At 44.9% G+C, this 27,544-nt stretch overlaps 1 protein-coding gene across 2 annotated transcripts in view; it reads right to left on the bottom strand.

Annotated features, from left to right (window-relative positions):
* NF2 (neurofibromin 2) overlaps window positions 1-27,544 on the bottom strand; it is a 1,458,300-nt gene that overhangs the window by 639,684 nt on the left and 791,072 nt on the right. For both annotated transcript variants that reach the window (XM_044068458.1, XM_044068457.1), the window contains exon 9: window positions 26,938-27,012. In XM_044068458.1, coding sequence (XP_043924393.1) covers window positions 26,938-27,012 — 75 coding nt within the window. The remainder of the gene's footprint in view (window positions 1-26,937; window positions 27,013-27,544) is intronic.

The following is a 27,544-nucleotide window of genomic DNA, read 5'->3' as shown; positions in this document are numbered from 1 at the left end:
CACTGAGAGGGAGACTAGGAAGAGAGAGATGTCCCGAAGCCTCTCCCTCTGGTCCAACTGAAGAATCCCAAGTCCTAAATACCGTGGATGGCGCCAACGGGGTCAGAGCTGACGTCGGCACCGATAAGCCAGGAGGGGCCATCGGAACCAACCTGGAATCATCACAAGGAGCCGAGCACTCCGGCTCCAAAGGATGGGATGCGCTCGGAGGTAGTATCGAAGCAGGCTGCAGGATGGGCTCCGGAGCCGACTGTGACGGAGCAGAGAACAATTTAGCCAAAACTGGTGACTGAAGGAGTCTCTGCACCATCCTATCGACATCCACATCCGATAAAGTCCTGGAGGATTTGGAGGACAGGGAGGGAGATCGAGATCTCCTCTCAGGTGATACTTGCCTAATACTGGGCGATCGGCTCCAAATAGGTTCCAATATAATTGGAGCAGACGTCGGTTCCATCATCACCGACACTTCCTGCGGCCCCGAGTACAGTGAAGCTGAGGATGTCGAAGCTATTTTAGCTACTTTCTCCGGTGGCTCCGAGGAAACTGAAGGAGCCGGAGACCTCTTTTTCGATTTGGTGGTTCTAGGTTTAAAGCTGGAAGCAGATTCCAGACCCTCTTCGAATGAGGGTTTCAGAAGTCCCTTCAGAATTAACTTATTCTTTCTTTCCTGAAGTACCCTGGGACTAAATGCATGACAGAAGCTGCAAGACTCCTGCAGATGGATTGTTCCCAGACAATAAACACATACCGAATGTCTATCGGTAATGGACATTTTATAGCCACACTTTGAGCATTTCTTGAAGCCTGAGGGCTTGTGCTCCTTAGAATCTTTAGACATCTTAAGAAATCACCAAAAATCACCAAGAAAAAAATCACAGGTACTGAACCGACTGGAAAAACAGTCACAGACTACACCACACTGAGCGCAGGAAAAAACTACCACTAACAAACTCTAACAATCCTCTGATACACACACAAAAAAGATGACAACAAAAACCTCTAATTTAAATGGTTTTAGACCAGAAGTTAGTATACAGGGAAGCAAGGGGACAGACTAGATCCTCTAACTGAAACGGGCCTAGACCGTTGGAACAGCTAGTGGGATACCACAGAAACAATCACACACACACACACACAATTTTTCACAGATAACACCAAACTAGAAATAGCTATTAAAATAGCTTTTTGTCTGTAATAAATTCTCTCAAGAAGAAGAAAAAAGGTACTTAGCCACAGCCAAGAGCGAGACCACATACGAGCTACACGAGCGGCAAACAAGATCTGGGGATATAGAGCAATGCAGCATGGGATATCATCTTAGCCCAGCCAATAGAAAGACTTTGAGTTAGAACAGTTTGACCAAGTCGGAGCAGATATTCTGCTCCAAACCCACGGGTAAGACTGTAGGCAAGATTGGACTACATAACATCCGTAATTGTCTGTGAACGTCCAACTGATGGAATCTGTATTCTGCTGCATTGAAATGATTAGGGACACCAGAAGCTCAATCGATTGGTTCAAGTTGTCATCTTAGGGACAAAGGATGGCTTAGTACGAAGAGATACTCTTGTCTTTGTGAAATATCAAATAAGGGGGGTTGACAGACCGTGCTTGTAACTCTGAAACTCGTCTAGCAGATGTGATTGCCACCAGAAATAAAGTCTTCCAAGACAGAAATTTCAAAGGAGATGAATGAGCTGGCTCAAAGGGTGGAGAAGCTAGTTTGGATAGAACAAAGCTCAAATCCCATGATGCAACCGGTTCCTGAAAGGGAGGTCTCAACAAAGTGGCACCTTTAAGGAAGGTCTTGCACAACCTATATGACATCAGATAGGAATCCTGTTGACCCAAATAGAAATTTGAAATTGCTACCAACTGAACCCTAATCATGGCAGCAGTAGAGCCCTGGTGAAAAAGTTCAGACAAAAATTCCAATACCACCAGAACTGATGCAGTGTAAGGGTCAACATTCCTTTCCTCAGCCCAGATAGAAAACCTTCTCCATTTACTGGTGTACAACTTTCTAGTGGAGGGTTTATGAGAAGATGAAAGCATATGTGTCACAGAGTGAGAGAAATCATTAAGCCTGACTAGTGATGGAACTGGAGCAGCCAAGCTGTTAAATTGAGGGTGTGTCGGCTGGGATGAAGACAGCCTGACATGTGTCAACAGATCTGACACTGGGTCCAGAGTCCATGGATCATCTAATAGGCAAGCCCCGAGAAAGGGCAACCAAACCTGATGAGGCCAGTAAGGAGTGATGAGGATCAATTTGCTTCCCAGCAGTTTCACCTTCTGAATAACCTTGGATATGAGAGGAAAGGGCGGGAAAGAATAAAGGGGCCAATCGTGAACAAGTGCGTCTCTCAGTGACTCCCCCAGAGGTGGGATGAGGGAGAAATAGCTGCTGCATTTGGAGTTGATCAGGCTGGCAAAACGATTGCAGCAAGGCTGTCCCATCTGCGGAAAATCTGTTCCGCTATTTCCTGCTTCAGAGACCACTCATGAGGCATCAAGATTGCCCGGCTGAGTTTGTCAGCTATCACGTTGGTTGTCCCCGGGATGTGCATCATCACAAGAAAGCGCTGGGAAGATATCGCCCATTTCTAAACCCGAGTGGCCTAATGGGTATAATCTGGTTCCACCTTGTTTGAGATACCATACTACCAACATGTTGTCTGACTGTATTGCAATCATCCCAAGAGGAAGAAGGTGAAGTGCATGCAACGCCAGGAGCACTGCCCTCATCTCTAGAACACTGATATGCAGGTGGGCCTCATGATCTTGCCATGTACCTTGGACAGCCCTGCCTAGATAATGCCCCCTGACCCTATCTGTGAGGCATCCGTGGTCACAGTGGCAATGGGTTGGGCGAGGGAGGAATGGGATGCCTGTCGTTAACTGGTTGGGTTGGCTCCACCAACGAAGGTGCTTTTTGCAAGACTCTTAACAGAATGTGGTAATTTAGGGACAGTTGTTGGAAGAACCACTGGGACGACAGAAGCCATTGAAGAATCCGCATGTGTAGTCTGGCTAAAGGCACTAGTAGTATGGTGGAGACCATGGTCCCTAGAAGTTTCAGAACAGTTTTTTCCTTGACTTTTCGGGGAGGGAGAAGATGATGAATTTGTTGTACAAGATTCTGTGCCCTTTCTACTGGAAGACGAGCCAACATGGCTATTTCTGAGCCTATAAAAATCACAAACTGAGAGGGCGATAAGGCAGATTTTACCCAGTTTATAGTAATCCCCAACTGGGCACAAAGTTGGATAGTGGCATCTCTGGTCTGAAGAAGTAGATGCCTGGTGGGGGCGGTCAGGAGCCAGTCGTCCAAATACAGAAACACTTGGAATCCTAGACGTCTCAGGTGAGCTGTCACTACTGCCATACACTTGGGTAAACACCCTGGGGGCTGTGGTGAGACCAATGGGCACAGCACAAAACTGGTAGTGACTGGCTCCCAGCCGGAAGCGTAGATGGCTCCTCAATGCTCTGTCCATTTTTAGATGGTAGTATGCATCTTGGAGGTCTACTGAGCACATCCAAGTATCTTTCCCTAATAAAGGGAATATAGACTACAGTGTCACCATCCGGAACTTGTCCTTCTGTATGAATTTGTTTAATTTCCTGAGGTCCATGAAAGGCATCCAGTCCCCTGTACGTTTTGGCACTAAAAAGAATCTGCAGTAAGTTCCGAATCCTACTTGGTCTGCGGGGACGGTTTGGCTGACTCCGTTTGCGAGCAACTTGTTCACTTCTAAAGCTGCTTAATCCCTGTGACTGGGTGGAACATCTGGGATCCTCTTGGGGATATGAGGTGGGAGAGAAAAGGGTATGGAGTAACCTCTGGTGATAATTCTTTGTACCCATCTGTCTCGAATGATACTTAGCCAGGCTTCCGGATACAAAGAAATGTGACCCCCGACTGGCTCCAGAAAAGTACAGTTGGGCCCCACATCAGGAGCGCTGGCAGGGCCGGCCCTGAAACGAATCGCGACTTCCCTGGTTTTGCTGTCCACCCCTGCCTCTAGGGTGACATCTACCATTTGCTCCTCTTCCTCTAAAGGAGGAGTCACCTGTGCATCCAGGAAAACCCTCTGGGACTTCTTGAACCACATTTTACCACCTCTCTGATCCTTGGGATATGGTCTAGAAGGGATGGTAAAATGTACTCCCTCAGCAGAGAGTGTTTTCCCTTCTTGCTCGCACCGGGTGAGTGTGTCCTTTTACCTTAGGTCCAAACAATGAAGAACCGTCAAAGGGGGCGTTGGTAAAAGTAGACTTGAACAGCTCAGCAAAATTACATAAGCGCATCCAGGAGTGCCTCGTCAGGGAGGCTCCTGAACCAGTAGACCTGCTCGCTAAATCGGCTGCATAAAAGATCAGCCTCATGGATGAATTAACAATGGAATTCAAGGTGGACAACTGAGCAGACACCTTACCAAGGACTCCTTCAGTGGATCTACCTTGCAGAGTCTCTCCTAACTCCTTCAGGAGATCTCTCTGAAGCCTTGTAAAGTGTGTTTAGGTAGTTCAGCGATCTAAGAGTGAATGCCACTGACGAAAATATACGCTTCCCATATCTGTCCATCATTCGAGACTCTTTGTTCGGCGGATAGACAGAAGTTGTCTTCTCTGCTAGTTCCTTCTTAGTAGCCACTGCCACCACTATGGCATCTACGGGGACACCCTTTGATAAAAATTCCTTCTCCTTGGGGGCTGACAGAAATTTATTAGGTCTCCTACGGACTGGCTCCATGGCATCAGGAGTCTCCCACACCTTCCGACTAACAAGCTCTAACAGTTCGTCAAAGGGTGGAGACACCCAAGAGGTTGAAGGTTAAGAACCGAAAGCCTTCAGGTACACAGACTCATCAGAAGGGTTAACAGTGGGCCAGTCGCACCTCTGCTTAAGGATCTCTAAAATGTCAATGAAAGAGAGATCAGAGGATGACTTGGGGGACCCTTCTGACTCCTCAAGATCAGTGTCAGAGGTAAGAGACTCATCCTGGGAGTCTATATGCTTACTCTTGCATGTCCTCATCCATGGGGGCTCCTCAGAAGGGCATTCCGGGGAGGTCTCGGAAGAGTGGGGGCCACCAGCAGAAGGCTCCTGAGGCTGCAGGTCTCTGTTGTCCAGAGAGGGAGTAGGTGCTGAGATGGAAGTAGGTGCCAGAGGGGGAAGAGTGTCGGTACCTCTGGGTGGAGCTGATGATCGGGTCAGCACGCTCATCATCTCGAAGGCCGACCTCTCCGGTTCCAAAGACCTCCCCAGCTCCAAGGAGACAGAGGACACCATCGGCTCTGAGATAGATGTAGGGTCCATGCTCACCCTAGCTGATGCACCGAGAGGAAGGCTCGGAACGGAAGAGGTCTGGTTCCAGGCATCCCTGTCGGGGCTGACTGTGGAGCTTTGGCTCCTAGACACCATGGATGGCACTGAAAGTGTCAGAGCTTAACTCGGCTCCGAGACAACCTCAGGGGGGAACTGGAACCGAAGGTTCCACCAGTGGAACCAAGCACTCCATCTCTGAAAGCCCAGCACGGCTTGGAGGAGGAATCACAAAAGGGGTAATGGACTCAAGTGGCTCTGGAACCGACTGGGTCAGAGCAAACAGCAATTTAGGTAAGGCAGATGACTTCAGGAGTCTCAGCACTACTCTCTCTACATCTTCTTCCAATAAGCTCCTGGAAGATCTGGAAGACAGTATGGGAGATATAGACCTCTGTAATATTGGGGACTTTAGTGTAGGGGAGACCGGCAAAGGCTTTCTAGACAGGCTCCGATGTCTGCTATCAGTGGTCAGCTCCGAACTGCCTGGTGCCGACACTGCAGCCATAGTAGCAGTATCCTCGATCGGTTCCGAACTCAGTGGAGCCGAAGAGGAAGAAGACTTGTCAGGTTTGGAAATTTTGGGAGGTGGTTCCGATGCACCAGACGGCGCCGGGGAATGCCTCTTAGAAGGTTTTGACTGGTCTTTCTTGGAACCATGCGATTTAGAAGAGGAAGACGAGCCGGCCAGGTCTTCCTCAAAGAAGGGCTTAAGGAGGCCTTTTACTATCAGTTTATTCTTTCTCTCCTGCAATACCCTGGCATTAAACGAGTGATAAAAAAGACATGTTTCTTGTAAATGGATGGCCCCGAGACAGTACAGACAGTTACTGTGGCCATCGGTAATGGACATCATCTGCGAGCATTTCACACACTTTTTAAACTCAGAGGGTTTATGATCTTTAACCTCCTTAGACATCTCACTGAAGATGAAGCCAAAAGAACACAGTCAAACACACAGAGAGGACTAGGTCCTCTAACTTAAACGGGCCTAGCCCTTAATGCACCAGCAATCAGACAACCACAAGGACTAGGTCCTCTAACTAAAACGGACCTAGAAGTGGATAGAGGTCAGAAATTAAAAAAAAAAATTACTAACACACACACACACACACACACACACACACACACACACCAGAAAGAGTCTCTATATCATAACTATGCCTTAGAAGAGATAAGGGTTGAAAAGTCAGAAACCCTCGTCAAAAAATCCGGCAAAAAAATATGCGGACCACTCCACAAAAAACTAGCTTAAGCTAAAAACACAGCACACTGAGAACACTAAATAGCTAAGCTGTACAGAACACTACACACACAAGTTAAATTAAGCGCAAACACACCTAGGACACTAACTATTAAATTACCAATATCTGAACTACTAGAGAAAAAATGTACAGTTGTGTACACAACATAAATGTAGATGTTCGAGAGTATTCACTGTTGCAGTCCTTACATTTGAGTTGCAGGTAGCCCTCAGTCAGCCTGATTAACAAACTTGGGTCCTGCGTCGGTTGCTGTCCCTTCTTCCATGACGTCAGGTTGTCAGGGGGTATAAAACATGCAGGCAACGCCATTACATCAGTTTTTCTTGCCCCAGATGTCAGGTGCCCCCCTAATGGGAAGCAGTTAAACATAAAAGCACAAAGATATACCTCCAACAAAAAAGCAAATACACCAAAAAGACTTTTAAGCATAGTAAATGAAAGTAGAGGTATAGCCAAAAGAAGTTAGGGGGCTGGAGGGAGGGTAACCAGGACTGCAACAGTGCATACACTCAAACATCTACATTTATGCTAAGTGTACACAACTGTATTATGTTCTTCGTGTTTCACTGTTGCAGTCATTACATTTGGGTAGATTCCCAAACCTATGGTTGGGAGGAGGAATTTACATAGCATTACGGCCAGCTATAAGGCCCTGCAAGACTGCAGTAGAAAAGCCAGCTCTGGATTTAGAAAAAATTGGCAAATGACAATGCTTGGTGAATGTATGTAAAGAACTCCAGGTAGCAGCTTCTAGGATGTCCCTGGTAGGGACGCCTCTGAGAAAGGCTGTAGAGGTAGATGCAGCCCTGGTGCAGTGAGGTCTGATCCCCTGGGGGATAGGTTTTCAATGGTGCTTATAGCAAAAATGAATGCAATGGCTTATCCATTTAGAAATGGTTTGCTTTGAAATAGCCTTCCCCTCTGTCCCTGCAGCAAATGCCACCAGCAGTTGTTCAGATTTCCTGTGAGGTTTAGTCCTGTCCAAGTAGAATCTAAGTTGTCTGTGCACATCTAAGGAATGCAGTATCCATTCTCCTTTATTCTGTGGATTGGGAAAGAAGGTTGGCAAATGAATGGACTGATTAAGAGCCACACTGGATACAACCTTGGGCATGAAGGATGGACTGGTTCTGAGGGACACACTGTCGCATGAAAGATGATGAAAGGCTCCACTGCCATAAGGGCCTGTAATTCAGATACCCTTCTAGCTGAAGTGATTGCTAAAAGGAAAGCTGTTTTCCAAGAAAGAAATTTTAAGTCTGCAGTAGCAGCTGGCTCAAAAGGAGGTAGAGTGAGTTTCTCTAAGACAAAGTTAAGGTCCCAGGCTGGGGTTGGAGCTCTCCTGGGTGGTCTCAAATTTTTGGCCCCTCTGAGGAACTGCTTGAGCAGTGGATGAGAGAAGAGGGGAGGTTCTGTGTTATAATGAGCTGAAATGGCTGAGGCGTGGATTTTAATGGAGGAAAAAGACAAGCCCTTGTGAAGCATATCAGTTAAGTCTTGCAAAACCCGAGGTAAATTGGGCACAGCTGTGCTCATGCCTAGAGATTGCTTCCAGGCACAGAATCTTTTCCATTTTTCAGCATAAGATTTTCTAGTACTAGGCCTCCTTGCCTCTAAAATGATATCCATCACAGGTTTGCTGAGGGATGGTAAAGGAGAGATTAATAAAATTAGCCAGGCTGCAAGGTTCAGAGTTGGAAGCTGAGGGTGCAGAATCTGGTTCTCCTGCTGAAACAGCAGGGAAGGAGTCTGAGGCAGGTGCCATGGAGATAACCGTGACACACTGTGCAGGAGGGGGTACCACTGTTGGCATGGCCAGTCTGGAGCAATCAAAATCATCCTTGGTTTGTCCGGCTGGATTTTTAGTAGTATTTTGAAGAGCAGAGGTAGAGGGGGGGAAGGCACAGACTAATAGGCTTTTCCAGCTGAAGGACAGAGCATCCACTTTCTAGGCTTGTTTGTGGGGAGTCCTTGTGCAAAATTTGTCCAATTGGTAGATCTGGGGAGAGGCAAACAGGTCTGTATCTGGGCTCCCTCATTTGCATGTCAACATGTTGAATGGAAACTAGAACCAAGGATTTTCGTGTGGGTCCATGAGGTTTCTGCTTAGTCCGTCTGCCAATGTATTTAATTTTCCTGACAGGAATTGAGCTTTTAGGTGCACTTGGTAGTTCAAGGCTGTGTTCCACAATGCCATGGCTAGTCTGTGGGGGGGGGGGGGATAAGAATGTGTACCCCCCCTGCTTGTTTATGTACCACATAACAGTGGTGTTGTTCGTCTTTACCATTAGTTGTCCTGGAAGAATGTGGTCCTTGAAGGCTGTCAGAGCATTCTGTACAGGTAACATTTCTTTTTGATTGATATGCAGGTGCATTTGACTTGGGTTCCATTTGCCCTGAATGCACTTCCCTGCCAGGTGAGCCTCCATGCAGTCTGATGCATCTGTTGTTAGGGTTTGGGCGGCAGGGGGTGGTGTGAAAGGTAGTCCCTTGCTTTGGTGGCAGGCCGCTGCCCACCAAAGGAATTCTAGGCGTAGGCAAGGTATGATAGGAATCATTGTTTCTAGGTCTTGAGAATGTTGACACCATAGGCTTTTTAGATACCACTGTAGTTTCCTCATATACAGTCTTGCATATGGAATTAGAAGAATGCAGGAGGCCATGAACCCCACGGCTTGCAGTATTTGTCTTGCAGATAGCAAGGTTTTTGTGACCACTTGTTCGAAGTAGGTTGTCAAATGAATTTGCTTTTCTGGCGTGAGGTAAGCCATCTGGGAAGTTGTATTCAAGCTTGCTCCCAGGAATATAATTTGTTGACAGGATACCAGGTGTGATTTATTTTCGTTTATGGTGTACTCTAGAAAAGTTAGAACCCTTTTTACAAAGGCCAGATGATTCAAAAGTATGTCCTGGCTTTCTGCCTGAATTAGACAATCGTCTAGGTATGGGTATATTTTAATATTTCTTTGCCTGCAAAATGCAATAACTGGAGCTAGGCACTTTGTGAATACCCTGGGCACAGTAGACAAGCCAAAGGGCAGTGCAGAGAACTGATAGCGTGTGTAGCCTGCTATGAAGCGTAGGTATCTTCTGCAAGATTCCCTGACTGGGATGTGCAGGTATGCTTCTTTTAAATCTAGTGTTGCCAACCAGGCATCTTTGCCTAGCATAGGAAGTAATTGGTGAAGAGTCAGCATCTTGAATTTTGGAATCTCTAAAAAGGTGTTTAGAGTAGACAGGTCCAGGATAGAACGCCATGAATTGTCTTTTCTGGGTACCAGGAAAAGTCTTGAGTAGAAACCGTCTCCCTTTTCCTCTTCTGGTACCAGTTGAATAGCCCCCATGCTTAAGAGAGAAAGTACTTGCTTTTGCGCCTCTGCCCACTGATTTGGGGTAAGTCCGGCCACCCACTTGGTGTTGGCAACGTGTGGAAGTGAAATCTGTATCCCAGGGACACTATATTTAAAACCCATTTGTCCTGGGTAATGAGTTCCCAATTCTTTGCATGAAGAGCAATCTTTCCCTCCAAAGGGGCACTCGGTTGATAAGTGCTTGGAAATTTTAAAAGGAAGTCATTGAGACAGTTTACCATAGAGGGGAGTCTTATTATTCCCAGACTTGGAAGTGGAGGCCCCCCACTGCTTAGTTTTGCGAGTCCCCTGGGACTGAAACCTGGGGTTTTTGCTGTGTCTGGGTTTGGCTTGAGAAGACCTGGAAGGGGCTGGAAAGGACCAATTCTTAGAGGGCCAGTGCCTACTACATCTAGGAGACTGAACTTGTAAAAAATCTTTAACAGTTTGCATAGATTTTAGCTTTATCTTCCATCTTTTTAAGAACTTCCTCGGCCTTGTTGCCAAACAAGCGGTCTTGATTTAAAGGAGCATCCAACAATTTAGCTTTAACATGATCAGGCAAGGATTGCTCCTTTAGCCAAGCATGCCTTCTGAGAAGAGACCCAGTGACAGCAGCCCTGCAAAAGGCCTCTAATGAATCAAAACAACATTGCAAAGTATGTTTTCCAACTTGTTCGGCAGAATACATTAAATCCTGTAATTCTTTATTTTCCACACAGTCAGGAATCAACATAATTTTCTGTTTAAGCAGTCCAATAACATGTGGCTGATATTTTAACATATGAAACTGGCAGTTTAAAGCCCTAATGGCCAAGGTTGCAGAAGTGTAAACCCTTCTTGCCCCATCTATCCAGCGCCCTGGAGTCTCTATCAGAAGGGGTAGGATTTTTAGCAGTAGAAGCCTTAATGCCCTTGGGCCCCTGTGAAATAGTCACTGGATCTGCAATAGGATTTTTGAAAAGGAACTTGTGGGACTCAGGGACCCTGAAGTATCTGTCAGGTTTTCTGGGAGCAGGAGGCAGGGAATCAGGGGCCAAACTAGATTCCGAGAAAGCATCATCAACAATGTCTAGTACAGGAGGAACAGCTAAAGGCCTATGCTGAGGTAGGAGAAGGAAGTCCCTAAGCCTCTTTTTTGAATCGGAAAAATCCTGTCTTTGCCAGTGGAAATGCTCCCTTAGCGTATGTAAGGTTTCCCCAAAAGAAGCACAGAGAATAGAGTCCTCTTCATCAGAATCCTCATAAGTATGTAAGAGCAAATCCAGATAATCAGAATAGTCAGAAAAAAACAGAATACTGATCAGAAGATTCATAATTAACTTCAGTCCTAGGCCTCTTAGAAGGGGGGGGGGGTTGGCTACCCCTGATTAGAGTTATTAGATATTCAGCCATTCTTATCATTTGTTTTTTAGGCCTAGAGGCCTGAGCATGTGGCCTGGGCGTCAGTTTTTTAGACATGGATCGAGATTTAGGCCTAAGTAAAGAAGGAGGCATCGGTTTAATATGCAAGTCTGTAGGCCTGAATACACCCTCAGAAGCCAGTGCCTGCACAGTGGATCCGGACCCATCCAAGGTAGAGACATCCACGGGTTCCATAGCTGAAGCATCTCGCAGCATACCGGACTCCGAATGGGTCTCAGTAAAGGCCTGCGAATCAGAAGTAGGGGCTATCAGGGGCTGCAAAAGCGCCTCACTGAGTACCGGCAAACTGGTGACTGGCTTAGGAGAAGTGTTGTCGGCAGTTTTGGACCTTGGCGGCCTGTCTCTATCTATCTTTGCGGTTTTTTGGAATCCCGGTAGTCGGATGGCTAACCGATGACATTTCTGGATAATTAAACAGAGAACCAAAATATTTAGGAGCGAAAATATACAGACAACGGACAGTGCACTGATTAAATAAAGCAAAAAACCAACAGCAAGGTACATCGTGGTCAGGGCCTAGGCAAGGAATACAGTACGCATGACAATCTTTATGAGGTATTTGCTTTCCACAAGTAATGCAATTATTAACTTTTACTGACATCAGTAAGGAGCAAGAAAAAGTTTCGCCAATGGGGTACTTAGCTTTAGTTAAAGACTTTGGTTCTGAAACTCGAAAACAAATATTTCCGGAGTCGGCTGACCGGCACTTGCGAACTGCTTCTGTCCTCGGGCACCACACGGCAAGAAAGACTGATGTAATGGCGTCGGCTGCATGTTTTATACCCCTGACGACCTGATGCCATGGAAGAAGGGACAGCAACCGACGCAGGACCCAAGACTTTGTTAATCAGGCCGACTGAGGGTTACCTGCAAGCAGATAACCCAAATGTAAGGACTGCAACAGTGAAACACGAAGAACATCAACTAAGGGCAAAACGCCCAGAAAGAAACTAACTGGTACAAAGGATGCCAATGAGAACAACAAGGCCAATGGCCAACCAGTTCTCAATGATAATTAGCTAAACAGGAAAATACACTGTAAAAGGCTAAACTATCTAACGATAGGAAACAACACTTGTAAATGTTATATAAATTTATCTAAAGCTGAAAATAGCACAAATTAGCAAAAAAATTAGCAAAATGTGCTAAACTTAGCCACGACCAAGAAGAAGCACATCCAAACTCGTCGACGTGGCAAATGAGATCTGGGGATTGCACTGGTGCACCATGGGATACCTACCTAGCCATGAGCCAACTAGAAGACTTTGAGCTTGCAAAAAGGCTGAGTCAGAGCTGAGGATCAGCTCCGAACCTACATGTAAGAATGAAGGAGAGATAGGACTACAGAACATAGGATCTCTTCCACTAGGGAGGTGTAGTCAGTAGACCAGGATCTCTCTGCCTCATCATTTCAAGGATTTCCTCAAATTCAGGGTCTTCTACAGTGGACTGGGGAAACCCTCCTCTTCATCAGGATCCATGTCCATGGTAGGGGACTCTGTAGGAGAGTCTAGGCGTTTCTTTTTACCTATCCTCTTTCTGGGAGCACTTAAGGGGGAAGTTATTTGGGTGTCCTGAAGAAGACTCAAGGGATATTCCACGCCAAAATCCTGCTGGGAAGAAAATGAACAGCTACAGGAACTATGCTGACTGGTGTGCGAGGGTGGGACCTCAATAGTAGGTGCTTCTTTCATCACAGAAAACCTTAATGTTTTCCTCAGGACCATCTCTCCCACCAATGCCAAAAATGTTTACACCAAGGGTGTCATGGTCTGAGCAGACACCCAGGTTTACAAAGAAGCAATAATTCTGACAGTTCCCAGCACCAGGCCAATATCAATTAGTTGGTTTTCGGCACCAAGGTTTCGAACTCCAACTGCACTGACAAAGTACAACTGTGTAAATTCTTAACATAACAGCAGATGTCCCTCTGCAGTATTCTTCACTGTAGAGGTTTCCTACCAAGGATAGCCCAACGTCCAGCCAGTATATCAAAGCCTTTAGATCTTGTATGCACCGTACGTCACACGTATGCTCCCTGTTCATGGCACAGGGAATACAGGTGATATACAGATGCCATTACCCTGAACTTCTTTAACACCGATCCAAATGCCATCATCACTCGTCAGTCTGAACACCCTTTGCTGTGCTGAAAACCTAACTGTCAGACAAATGCCCTGTTAGGGTCTCTTTTCTCTTTTAGTCTTGTTCTCTTTTGTTACCTGGAGTTAATGTCATCAAAGAAGGGAAAATGTCAGTGTGGGATTCCACTGCTGACTGGCCTCATTGTAGAGGCGGACTCCTCAATTCTAACTTCCTGGGTCGTGTGTGTACACCAGCTGGCTATCCACCAGATGACGCAAGGGTTCACACCTAATCTCAAGTCAGTCAACAATGCCCAAATGGGGTACTGTGTTACATGTCTTGACAATGTCAAGGTAGGCAGTGTGAGCCATTTTGCCCTCATTTATTACCTTGGTTATCTTCTCAGTGAAGTCCATTGTCATTGAGGAGTAGGCATGACCTACCCGTGACAACACCAAAGTAGGTTGGGTCCAGTGTCTGGTGGTTTCTTTTGTCACTATTAATAATTCTTTCCATGGCTTTGAATATGAGATTAGTGAGACTTCTGGGAATGTGAGGGTAGGAATCCTTTAGAGTTAAGGTGACTAGAAGGGTAACCATTTGACATTCCATGACTTATTACTATGAATCATGGAATATCAAGAGTCAATGACCAAAAATGTAGACTCAGATGTATCACGTCTGAGACTGCTATTTCTTGAAATAGTCCCTTTTCTCTGAGGTACAGCAGTCTCAGATCTGATATAGATAAGTTCGTGGGGGCTTGCCCCCCACATTGGGCTGTGCAGGAGGAAAAATCAGTGTTAAAAGGAGAACAGTGATGTTTGACATTCCCTATTCTCCTGTATTTTTGCACTTTTTTCATAATACTAGGCCTTGTCCTTAAGAGTTACTGAATTATAAAAGGGAGATGACTAGAAGGGCCTGAAGGGAAGAGAAGCAAAAGGCCCCGCAATGTAAGTATTTTGAATTTTCACACTATAAAGAATATGTTCAAACCTTGAAAGATCTAAAATAGGTCTCTGAGTAACTTATTTTCTTGGCATTAGAGAGAGTCTTCGGTAAAATCTGGTATTCTCATCCACTTTTGATTCTCTCTCTCTAGACACCTTGAGCTAGGCGGTTCACTGGTGGAATTCTTTAGAATTTGAGTCTGTGTAGAAACTGGAGCTTTCAGAATGTTAAGCACCCAACAGTCCTGGGTGATAACTTCCCACTCCTTCAAAACTGGTAGGAGGAGGGAAAAGGGAAGGAATGGTTGAGCTAGGATGTTTGGTATAGGTCAGAGAGGAACCTGACTGAGTCACAGCAGTTTCCTCTGGCTGCCATCATCCTGACAGCCCCCACGCTTAATCCTTCTGTGCTGCTTGCCATTTCATTCTATAGCAGATCCCCTTCCCATTTGAGATTTGCCTTTTTTGCTAACTCCTTAGAATTGGCACAGTCAGGAAAAGTAGAAATCTTCTGCTTTAATGGTTGCAAAGTGTGCTGTTGATATTTTAATATATGGAACAGACAGTTGAGAGCTCTGATGGCTAAGGTTGCAGAGGTGTAAACTTTTTTACCCCATCTGTCCAGAGCTCTGGCATCCTTACCAGAAGTAGGATTCTTTGCAGAACTAGCCCTGGCTCCCTTGGGACCCAGTGTAATGACCTCCGGGTCTGCAGCAGAATTTCTGTACAGGTATTTGTGAGTATCTGGTACTCTGTAATAAAGTACAGTTTTGTACCTACCATAAATGTAGATGTTCGAAGATCCACATTGCTGCAGTCCTAACACTTGGGTAGTCCGCTGTCCCAGTCGGCCCGAATACCAAAGTATAAGGCTGACGTCGGTCAAGGCGCATTAGTCTGACGTCAGGACGTCAGGGTACAAATGCGCATGACCGACGACATTTCCTCAGTCTTTTCTTGCCCCAGATGTCAGAAGACCCTAAAAAGATAAGGCCAAACCAAAAAACAACAACACACCAAACACCCCTGTACCAAATATATGTACAATATATACAAAGTCAGAATGGTACAATCCCGCCCACACAACCACCCCTAAACACAGAGGGGAAGGAGGGAGGGTAAATTGGACTGCAGCAATGTGGTTCTTCGAACATCTACATTTATGGTAGGTACAAAACTGTACTATGTTCTTCATCTCACATTGCTGCAGTCCTAACACTTGGGTAGAATCCCAAAGCAGAGGTAAGGGAGGATGGCAAATCACAAAGAAGTAGGAGCTGCCAACATGCCCTGTAAAATAGCAGTGGCAAAACCAGCCCTAGATTTAGAGTAGAGAGGAAGGTGGTAATGCTTAGAGAAAGTATGCACTGAACTCCAAGTAGCTGCCTCCAAAATATCCTTAGTTGCCACCCCCCTTAGAAATGCTGTGGAAGTGGCAGTAGCCCTAGTGGAATGAGGCCTAATCCCAGCTGGAATCTCCTTGCCATGATGGGAGTAACAGAAAGTAATGCAAAACCCAATCCACTTGGAAATAGTTTGTTTTGACACAGGCTTGCCCTGAGAACTCAAAGCAAAAGAAACAAACAACTGCTGAGACTGCCTAAAATCCTTAGTCCTGCTTAAATAATAACGCAACTGCCTGTGTACATCTAAAGTGTGCAAAATCTTTTCCCCCTTATTTTGGGGATTTGCCTAAAAAGTAGGCAAATGAATAGTTTGGTTTAAAGCCACACTAGAAACCACTTTAGGCATAAAGGAAGGATTAGTACGCAAAGATACCCTATCCTTATGAAAAATCAAGAAAGGCTCAACCGCCATAAGGGCCTGCAATTCAGACACCCTTCTTGCAGAGGTAACGGCTAACAAAAAAGCAGTCTTCCATGACAAATATTTCAATTCAGCCGTAGCTGCAGGCTCAAAAGGCTGTAGAGTGAGTTTCTCCAACACAAAATTGAGGTCCCAAGCAGGAGTAGGAGCTCTACGTGGGGGTCTTATATTCTTTGCCCCTCTAAGAAATTGCTTGAACAAAGGATGAGAAAACAATGGTGGGTCACAATCATAGTGAGCTGAAATTGCTGCAGCATGAATCTTAATGGAAGAGAAAGACAAACCTTTGTCCAATAACTCAGTAAGATATTGAAGAGCCACACTCAAATTAGGTTCTGAAACATCCAAATCTTTTGCTGCACTCCAAAATAAAAATCTCTTCCATTTTTCTGCGTACACTTTCCTTGTACTAGGTCTTCTGGCTTCCATAATCACATTCAAAACTTGTTGAGGAAGCTGAGACCTGCTATGGCTCAAAACAGAATATGCCAGGCTGTTAGATGAAGAGAGTGAAGCTTGACATTGAGTAGATGACCGTCCTTCTGAGACAATAGGTGTGGAATCAAAGGTAAGGGCCATGGAGGCTTCCTTACCAGACTCCTCAGTAACGGGTACCAGTGCTGCCGAGGCCAATCTGGAGCTATTAAAATCATCCTTGGCTTGTCTTGTCTGACCTTTAGGAGTACCTTTGGGAGGAGAGGCAGAGGTGGAAAGGCATACACATGAAGATTTTTCCAACTGAAAGAAAGAGCATCCACTTTCCAAGCTGTGTAATGAAACCTTTTCGTGCAAAACTTTGGCAGCTGGTGGTTTAGTGGAGAAGCGAACAGATCTATGTCTGGAGTTCCCCATGACACTGTCAATTTCTGAAATACATGAAGATCCAGTTTCCACTCGTGGGGATCCATGATTTGCCTGCTTAACACATCTGCTAAGGAGTTCTGTGCTCCCGGCAGAAACCTTGCTTGAAGATTCAGCTGCAAGCTTAGCGCAGTCTCCCACAAAATCATTGCCTGCCTGCAGAGAGGATAAGAATGTGTTCCCCCTTGTTTGTTGATGTACCACATGACAGTTGTGTTGTCTGTTAGAATCAACACCTGCCCTGGAAGAAGTAAATCCGTGAAAGCCATTAATGCAAACTGGACTGCTAACATCTCCTTCATGTTGATATGTAGATGCTGCAGTCTGGCAGGCCACTTGTCTTGTATCCACTTTCCATTCAGATGAGCTCCCCAAGCTGTGTCTGAGGCATCTGTCGTTAAAATCTGACTCGCCTCTGGCCGGGTCACAGAGAGTCCCTTGTTTAGGTGACATTCCTGAGCCCACCACAAAAATTCCTTTTGAATGCAAGGTATTATTTGAATGACAGTGTCCAAATCCTGGCAGTGCTGTGTCCATACATTTTGAGATACCACTGCAGCTTCCTCATATGCAGTTTGGCATTGGGAAGCACCAGAATACAAGATGCCATGAACCCTAAGGCTTGAAGGACTGTCCTTGCAGTCAGCCCGGACTGATGAGATAGTTGATGGAAGTAAAGAAAGATTCTTTTGTTTGTCCGGGGTTAAAAGGCCATCTGGGTTGCTGTATTCAGTCTCACACCCAGAAAGCACATGTCTTGAGAGGGTACTAGACTGGACTTTATTTCGTTCACAGAATACCCTAGGCATCTTAGCACTGCTATCACATATTCCAAATGCTGAAGAAGCACGTCCCTTCCTTGAGCCAGAATCAGGCAGTCGTCCAAATAAGGATAGATTTGTATTCCTTTTAGCCTGAAGAAAGCTATCACTGGAGCCAGAACTTTGTGAATACTCTGGGCACAGTAGATAAGCCAAAGGGCAATGCAGAGAACTGATAATGAGAATTCCCAGCTCGAAACGCAGATACTTCCTGCAAATTAGTCTGATAGGAACATGAAGGTAAGCTTCCTTGAGATCCAAAGTTACCATCCAGTGATCTTTGCCCAGCAGAGGTAAAAGCTGTTGTAACGTCAACATTTTGAACTTGGGAATGTCCAGATAAGTGTTGAGGATAGATAAATCCAAAATTGGTCTCCACGTGTTCCCCTTTTTGGTACTAGGAACAGGCGTGAATAAAATCCTAGGCCCCTTTCTGGCAAAGGAACCGGCTGAATGGCGCCTATTTGGAGTAACAGAGAAATTTGCTTGTGAGCCTCTTTTCTTTGTTGAGGAGGAATGTCTGGCATGCCTTTGAAAGGAGGCAAGGTATGGAAATAAAACCTGTAACCGTGGTGAATGATATCCAATACCCATCTGTCTTGGGTAATTAAACTCCAGTTTTCTTTGAAAAGTGCCAACCTTCCTCCCAAAGGTGCTGCCAGACGAGAAGATTCTGGCAGCTGAAAAGGCAGGTCATTGGGTCTGTTTACGAAAGGACTGACCCCTGCCCTCACCAGAAGACTGAGCAGGTGAACTCCCTGTTCTAGGCCTAAAAGAACCTTGAGCTCTACCCCTACCACGTCTAGACCTACCCCTAGACTGGGAATCATAAGCAGGATATGTCCACCCCTTGGTAGGCCAATTTCTACTAAACTTCGGAGGCTGAACCTGCAAAAAATCTTTAACAGTCTGCATAGACTTAGCCTTGTCTTCCATTTTCTTTAGAAGTGCTTCCACAGGCGAACCAAACAACACATCAGATTGTAAAGGAGCATCTAAAATCCTTGTCTTAACATGCTCAGCTAAATTCTGATCCCTCAGCCAGGCGTGCCTGCGAAGAACCGAACCAGTGGCAGCCACCCTCGAAGAGGCCTGTACAGCATCAAAACAACATTGCAAAGAATGCTTACCCACCTGTTCAGAAACATGAACTAAATCCTGCAACTCTTTACACTCAATACCTTCCGCCAGAGCATCTACCTTAGACTTCAATTGTGAAAGGAGATAATTTTGGTATTTCAACATGTGAAACTGGCAATTCAAAGCCCTCATGGCTAAAGTGGAAGAAGTATACACTTTCTTTCCCCATCTATCCAAAGCCCTTGCCTCTTTATCTGGAGGAACAGGATTTTTAACAACAGAAGCCTTAACACCTTTAGGCCCCTGAGAAACAGTTTCTGGGTCTGCCCTAGGACTCTTAAAAGATACTTATGAGCTTCAGGCACCCTATAATATCTATCCGGTTTAACTGGAGCAGGGGGCAAAGAATCAGGGTTCAGAGAAGCCTCTGCAAAAACATCTTCCACCACATCCAGAACAGGAGGTATAGCTAAAGGCCTATGCTGGGGTAGAAACAAAAACCCTAAGCCTTTTCCTGGAATCAGAGAAATCCTGACCTTCCCATTTAAAATGCTCCCTCATGGAATGAAGAGTCTCTGAAAAGAAAAATCCTCAGGAGGAGAAGCAGAAGGAGTAGAATCATCCACATCAGAATCAGAGTAAGGAGAATACTCCTGCAAGTCTTCAGTCAAGACTCAGAAGCATCCGAACCCTGCTCAAAACTCCCAAGCTCAGGTTCCACCCTAGGCCTCTTATCAGGAGGGGGCATAGAACCTCTAATCATTGTAATCAAATCTTCTGCCATCTTAAGCATATGCTTCTTAGGCACAGACCCTGAAGAACTAGGGGTAACACCTGAAACAAAACCTGGCCTGCCCCTGGGAGAAGCCTTGGAAACAGAGGGGGAGGGCCTAACCACCTTAGGAAGGGAGAGAAGAACAGCTACCTGAGAAGCCCCTTCAGCCTGGCCTACCTCCTGCGAGGTCACATCTTGCAATAATAAAGTATCTCCCTGGGACTCCAAAGAAACTTCTGGCTGAACCTCCGGCTCCACCGAGCCCTCTAAAGAACCGGCGTCCGGGACGGACGGTTCTTCCAACCTAGGCTTTGCTGCTTTGTCCTTGCGCTTTTTAGACGAAGCGGGCGGAGCATCCGACGGCATTTTATAATTACACCGCTTCCCAAAAACTAACCTGGCACAATCCAATCTTCTCTTTATAGTGCGTTTGTTAAATCTAGCACAAGAGCGACAGCCAACAACGTCGTGCTCAGGCCCTAAACAAGGTATACACAAGGTATGGTAATCCCTATGAGGTATCTGTTTCCCACAAGAAATACAGTTATTCACTTTTTCTGACATCCGGTAAAATACTGAGGCAAGAAAAAACCAAAATATTCCCCAACGGGGTACTTAGCCAACTTTGATTCGGTCTGAAACTCCGACTTCGGAAAATCTCAGAACGCCAACCTGCACTTGCAACGCTGCTTCTGCATCGGACCATGCGGCAAAAAAGACTGAGGATATGACGTCGGTCATGCGCATTTGTACCCTGACGTCCTGACGTCAGACTAATGCGCCTTGACCGACGTCAGCCTTATACTTTGGTATTCGGGCCGACTGGGACAGCGGACTACCCAAGTGTTAGGACTGCAGCAATGTGAGATGAAGAACATCTGTTTGGCTGACGGGGAGCAGGAGGAAGGGCATCCGGGGCTAAAGTGGATTCGTGGAAAGCATCATACACCACTTCTAAAATAGGGGGGATGGCAAGGTGTCTGTGCTGGGGTAGGTCTAGAAAGTCTCTTAGCCTTTTCTTAGACTGAGGGAAAAACTGAGATTCCCATTGGAAATGTTCCCTAAGGGTGTGGAGGGTTTCCCCAGGGAGAGATATTCTGGTGGGGAGGCAGAAGAGATGGATTCTTCTGCATCTGAATCCTCATATGAAATAAGAGGTTGTTGATCCTCTTCAAAATCTGAATAATCTGATTCCTCAGAACCTTGCTCTGTCAATTGTTCAAGAGAAGGGTGTCTTTTCCTTTTAGACATTGTGGTTTGACTGTCCCTGATGAGGGAAATAAGACCCTCCGCCATCTGGGCCTGGGGTGGGAGTAGGATGGTGGCTAGAGGTAGATTTTCTATGGGTGGCCTGGCTTCTAGGCCTAAGAGAAGTCATCAGTCTGAGAGGGATGATAGTTGGGTGTGAAGACGTCGGTTTCTGACTGGAATCGGTAGTGCGAAAGACCTCCTCGGACCAAGGCAGAGACAGCCAAAGGCTCTGAAGACAAAGAAGATTTTTGCGGCATACCTGACTCAGAGAGTCTCGGTAGAGGCCTGTGTAGCAATCACATCGGGCATCAGGGGCTGTGAAAGCGCCTCACTGAATTCCGGAGAACTAATGACCTGCTTAGCGGAAGAGTCGTTGGAAGGCTTAGACTTGTGAGGTCTGTCTCTATCTTTATCCCTAAGCTTTTTACGAGGCTCTATGGATTGTTGGCTGACCAACGCCATATGAGAAGACTGAGGACCAAAATAGCGGTCTACAAAAAGAGCTCTACGACGAATGGTTCTCACGTTAAAGAGGGTACAGAACCAGCAATGGGTGGTGATGTGGTCTGGGCCTAAACAAGTGACGCAGTATGAATGAAGTCTCGGTGTGGGATCTGCTTTCCACAGGCGAGAAAACTGTTAACTTTTTCGGACATCGGTTAGTGCAAGAAAAAGAGATCCCCAATGGGGTAACTTAGCTTTAGACATTTTCAGCTGTGATCCGAACTTTGGTAGGGACCGACTGGCACACTTGGGAACTGCTTCTGCTATGGGCTCCACGGCAAGAAAGACTGGTGTAATGGCGTGAGCTGCCTTGGTTTATAGCACTGACTACCTGATGTCAGTTTACAGGCAACAGCAGCTGACACAGAAAAACAATGACTGGCATCCGGGCAGACCAAGGGCTACCACAGCAGGGATAACCCACAGGTGATGACTGCAACAGTGAAACACGAAGAACAGTAACAAGTAACTACATCTGTCTAACCTTGGCTCTCACAAGTTCGTAGGCATCCACTTTGATTAGCATGTCTTGGGCCTCAGTTGCACTTGAGATAGCTGCCTTAAAGGTGTCAGGTCGCAGATGGTTACCTGAAACCTTCGATTTCTGGTAGGACTGCAACCACTGGGACTCGTGCAGTTTTGGTAGTGGTTAACAGCAGCTGAGACTACCACAAGGTCCTGAATAGGAAACATATATAAAGCTGAAGTGGAAATTTTGGACATCAATTCTATCAGTGTTTTCTGAAGGGTAAAGGTTCCCTTCATTGGCATAAATGGTTATGCCTTCAATGAATACAAGCTTCTCCAATGAACTGTAACTGCTGAGATGGTGAAATATTTAACTTGTCAAGACTAGCCAAAATACAAAAGTCCTAAAAAAAAAAAAAAAAAAAGGGGGGCAAGGTGACAATCCTTGCCTTGAAGACATGACCTCCAAATTTGGTTACAATCACTTATCCAAAAACAGACAGACCTAAATGAAAAGTGCAAAAGTACAGACTGTAATTACCAGTAGACATTTTGAAAACACACACACACACTCGTCTTCTATCAATCAGTTAAGGGAATGAACAGAGAGAGAAACAGAGATGAGGAAGTAGTGTTAAGTATACCCAAAGCAAATTTTTCTGCAGCCTTGTATGCATCTTGCTGCACAGGAAGTATTTCTTCTTCTTTATTCTGTTGAGGTTAGATCATCAGTCAAGGGTCATATCCAATCTGAAGAAGGCAAAATTAAGGTGATGTGGCACCAAGCTGTATCCTTATTACTTTTAAAGGGAATGGGGTTAGACATATGGCAATCTTCCAAAAGTTTCTGACTTCTTTCTCAAGGTTTGTTGATAGTTTCCTGTGATGTTATCCTCCTCCTCTCCAGAAAAAGTCCATTCAATCAATGCAGTATCCATAAGTCAGCACTCAAGGTCTTCTATAAGACCGGTCTCCGGCAAGTACGCTTGTAAACATAGTTTGCTGAGGCTGATTTAGTCTTAGCATAAATGATATTCTGACCACTATTCTGCAAATCTTCAGGTTTAGTGAATTTTATGGCCACTCTACAAACCTGTTAAAGGCAAACTTGGTGACAGCATATTAAATTGGTGAAGGAAATTTTGGGGTTGGAAAGAGGGGTTGGATGAGTTGAGATGCGGTAAGGCCCATTAGGGCTGCTGATGCTGGTAGGGAAAATGCAATAACCAAAAATGGTAGTCAAATAAAGAGCCACTGCTACAAGATATCAGCAACTAATGACCAAGAAGAATTGAAGAAAGGAGCACATACTGAAAAAACAAGCAAAATGTATAAGGAGAAGAGGCTACTGACAGACCAGTATGAATAAATGCTAACATAGGAAAAAGATAAAAGGCTGAGGGAAAGGTATACTGACAGATATTTTTCTTTCCTCTACATTTGATTTACTTTGTTTTCCCAATGGGAATAGTGACAGTGTACTTCTTATGATGTAAGCAAGAGGAAGACAGATACTGTTCATGACTCGTTTATGTTCTAATTTCGAATACGTAAGTTGTTTTACTGAATAAATAATCAATTGATTAAAAAGTACTCAATATGAAGCAAAACTTCAGGAACAGTCCAAATAGAATCTGAAATTAACATCCAAAATGAAACACATAATGATACTTGATGTCATACCATGACACTGCAGTACCTCATCACCCACCATGAAGCATGAGGGGAAGGCAAGTACTGCAAAGACAAGTTCTGCAAATGAATAGTTCTGTAAATTCTTACCTTATTCACAGATGTCCTTCTCTTCTATGTTGCAGTATTCTTTACATGAGGGATCCTCTATCAAAGGCAACCTGACATCCAGCCAGTATACAAAAGCTTTTAAATACTGCTAGTACGGCAAGAGGTTGCAACAGTGGCTTAGGAGTATGTCGGCCTTAAAAGCAATGTCTGCACAAACAATCCTCAGAACTTCTCTGCCACAAACTTAACGCCATTGTTGATCGTTAGATCTGTTTGCATGAGTGGTTTGCTGCTGGTCCAGTTTTCTGGCAAGTGTCCTGTTGTTTTTTTTTCTTTTTTTCTCTTGATACTGCTTCCTGTTGTGAGGGTTTCATGTCATCCAGGAAAGGCAAGTGCCAATGTGGGAGACAGATTCCACACAAGGATAGCCACGGACTGTCTCTCTTTTGTTTGGGGCCTATGGCACGGTCATACATCTTGCTCTATTTGCCAGGCCTTTGTCCTCAAGACCCTACATAGCCATCTTTCATCTCTTAAGATTTATTTAGAAAATCAGCGACTGAAGTGTTTAGCTAGGGACTTTAAAGAGGGTATGCCTGGGACTTCTGTCGAGCCTGTGTCAAAGTGGAAGGCCAATAAGCCAGGGCCTGAATCTTCAGCTGTGCCTCCTACCTCTGATATCTCTTTCGAGGTCAATGAAGTCCTGTTGGTCTGTCCAGAGGCTGGCTCAGGTTTTTCAGTGGGTACCACACTAGCCACAGTCAAGGAATCCACCTTGGGCATGTCCTCAGAGGCCATGCAGATGTCCACTTGGGCAGTCAAGGGGAGCCAAGGCTCGTTATTTAAGAAGGCCATAGGGATATCCCTCAGATACTAGTCAGGGAGGATATTCCAACTATTACTAACTGCAGGCCTATGTAGGTTCACTCCACTTTCCATCAGCCTGATGTCAGGTTAAAGAAAGAAGCAGAAAACCAAGCACATTTCTGCACCTAAGACTCCACAATCAGATTGGGAAACTTTTTCTCAAGGCTTGCATAATGCACCTGTGGCTCTTAAGCCTCCTTCAGCTGATCCTGTTTCTTCTTTAGCTTCTTTCCCACGCAAGAGAGTTACGGTACTGGAATAATATGAGGATGAGGGTTCCTCTGAGAATGAATCTTTGGTCTACTCCACTCAAATTCCATTGGGTCGCCTATGGCAGAGGATCCCTCATGTAAAGAATACTGCAACATTAGAATAGAAGGACATCAACATCTGACACACATCAGAAGGTAGAACCTGTGGCAAAGCATGGTTAGACACCTACATTATCAAATATGAAGAAGCCATGCATACGAACTGTCATAACACAAAATTCTAATAGCCATGAAACAGTTGTGGGTGGGATCATAGGTACTGCAGAGTTTGGTTTTCAAGCCACTACATACAAAGAAGCTGCAGGTAAGACCTGCTGTACTACACAGTCAGGTTCTGAAACTATCACTCCATGATGGAGTTACAGGTAGGGATTTAGGCACTGCTAATTGCAGTAAAACCTGTGATGATGATCATTATCAACCCCCTTTTTCACATTTTCTACATGACATCAGCATGTTGTGTCAACTGTCACCACCTATCTCAATTTCAGTGCCACTCTCTTACCTTAAGACAGTCGTGACCAACTGTTGCAGGTCTTCTCTAAAACAATCCAGCCATCACTTCGTAGGATGGCCTAGTTTCCTCTTGCCTTGTTTGTGTTTGCCCCCAAGTCATCTTCACCAGATTGTCTTCTGCTTTTCTATACATGTGCTGAAACTACCACAGTCTATTCTCTTTGACCTTCTCTGCGACTGGAGCTACTTGGGCTTCATTTCTTCATCCATCCCAGAGAACGTCCTAACATCCATCTCAGGCACTTCATCTCCATCACCTCTAGCTTCCCCAACTGCTCTGTCTTTACTGCCTAGGTTTCTGTACCATATAGTAGTACTGGTCACACTACTGTTTTGTACACCTTACTTTTCAGCTTCATTGGTATCCTCCTGTCATATACTACCCTGACACTCTGCATCAGTTGGCTGCAGCCCCTCTAAAACTATCATTCAGACTTCTCCTCAACCACCTCACCCTTGAAACTGAAGCTGTTAACTTGTTCTACTATTTCCTTCCATCTCAATTCTCAGCTTCTTCCGATTCCCCCAATTTGCTGCTATTACAACTTTATTATCTGTACTGTTTCACTCCATGTGACTTTGGTTTTGCTTTGCATTCCATTCCCCTATCCTTTGCTGAAGTTCTTGCTCAGAGTCTGCCTGTACTGCCACATTGTCTGCATCCTGTCTGTGAACCTATACAACCTTGCATCCTGCCTCCCCCCAACAGAACTATCTCAAGTAACCCATGCTTGACACCTGAACACCGACCAACCACTAGCTTATTGATCTGGGGCTGCTGGGGTTTTTGGTGGGCATATACTGTCCAATAGGGGCACATACACCTCCCACTATTAGCATGAGTCCCTACCACAGGTCGGAGTTGGCCAGGTCCACAACTCACTTATTTCTAGAAAATACCCAGTCAACACAACCAAATCACCTACAGCCAATATTTACACTGTCAAATGCCTAGCCCTGACACCACACACAGTCTATGATCTGTGTTCTCCTATCTAGAGGATACAGTGCACCATAACTGATGTTCAAAGTGTTTTGTCTGTACAACTCTTTACCCTATAGAGAACCATCTAGGGTCTGTGCTGCTGCCCACAACTCCATTCTTGGTTGAGTTTGTGGTGGAAACGCTCAGCATGTTTTTCAGAGGTGGAAAAAACCCATAAAGACAAAGGGAGAATATGCAGACTCCATAGAGGCATTGTCAAGAGATTAGGATAAAACCTTGTACCTTGTGCATGGAAGGAGAAGAACTAACCATTACACCAACTGGTCTCTTTTAAACTTGAGCATGATATGAAATCTAACACCATGTCAGCATAAAGAAACAAAGTCTTAAATCTAAAAACTGGGCATATCCACTGTTACCATTACAGTAACACAAATAGGGAAGGTACATGGTGGTTGGGGGATGTTTCCAAAGTTAATCTTCATTCAACAGATACAGTTTCAGCCTAAACATCCTACAGTCTAGTCCTTTTAACACATGCATGTTCCAGTAATTAGTCTGGAGAAAAAAAATCAAACTGAAAAACTACTCACCAACTTATTAACTCGTAGCTTGGAAGAATTAAATTTAAAAACATCTGTCTTCTTGTCCAGAGGTTTAATTGTAAACTATAAAAGGAAAAAGACAAAGATAAAGAAATCCTGTGAAACTCTATTTTCAATTTATAAAGCTGAAATAATGTTTAATTCCTCACAATGCCATATTTTTTTGCAAGCATCCCAAGAAATACAGTTATATTTCTAGAATGGTACACTTCAAAGAATATAGAAAAATGGTGTAATGATTTGACTAAGATATAATTGTACATTTTTAACAAATATGTGCTCTCCGCACTAAATGATCTACAATAGGGTTTCGTTTGTGACACCCCCGCAGTGCATTTCACATTTTTTTTGTCATTCCTATATATTGTGGCACACAAGCCACTTGCTGGAACATGCTGCAACATAAGATATCAAGCCAGGAGGGTGCACTCAAATCTCATGCCACTCAGTTCAAGCTCTAGCAACCGATCAAGCACAACTGGTAAGATGAGAAAGAAAAATCGCTGCATACAAGAATACAACTAACAACAAACTTAAATAAATATAAAAATAAAGTTTAAGTGCTTTAACCAGGTATGTGACCTGGTCAAAATGA

This window comes from Protopterus annectens, chromosome 4.part0 (assembly GCF_019279795.1).
Source record: "Protopterus annectens isolate FY-2018-M chromosome 4.part0, PAN1.0, whole genome shotgun sequence".
Classification (NCBI taxonomy): domain Eukaryota; kingdom Metazoa; phylum Chordata; order Ceratodontiformes; family Protopteridae; genus Protopterus; species Protopterus annectens.
This window is presented reverse-complemented; position numbering and strand designations above follow the sequence as displayed.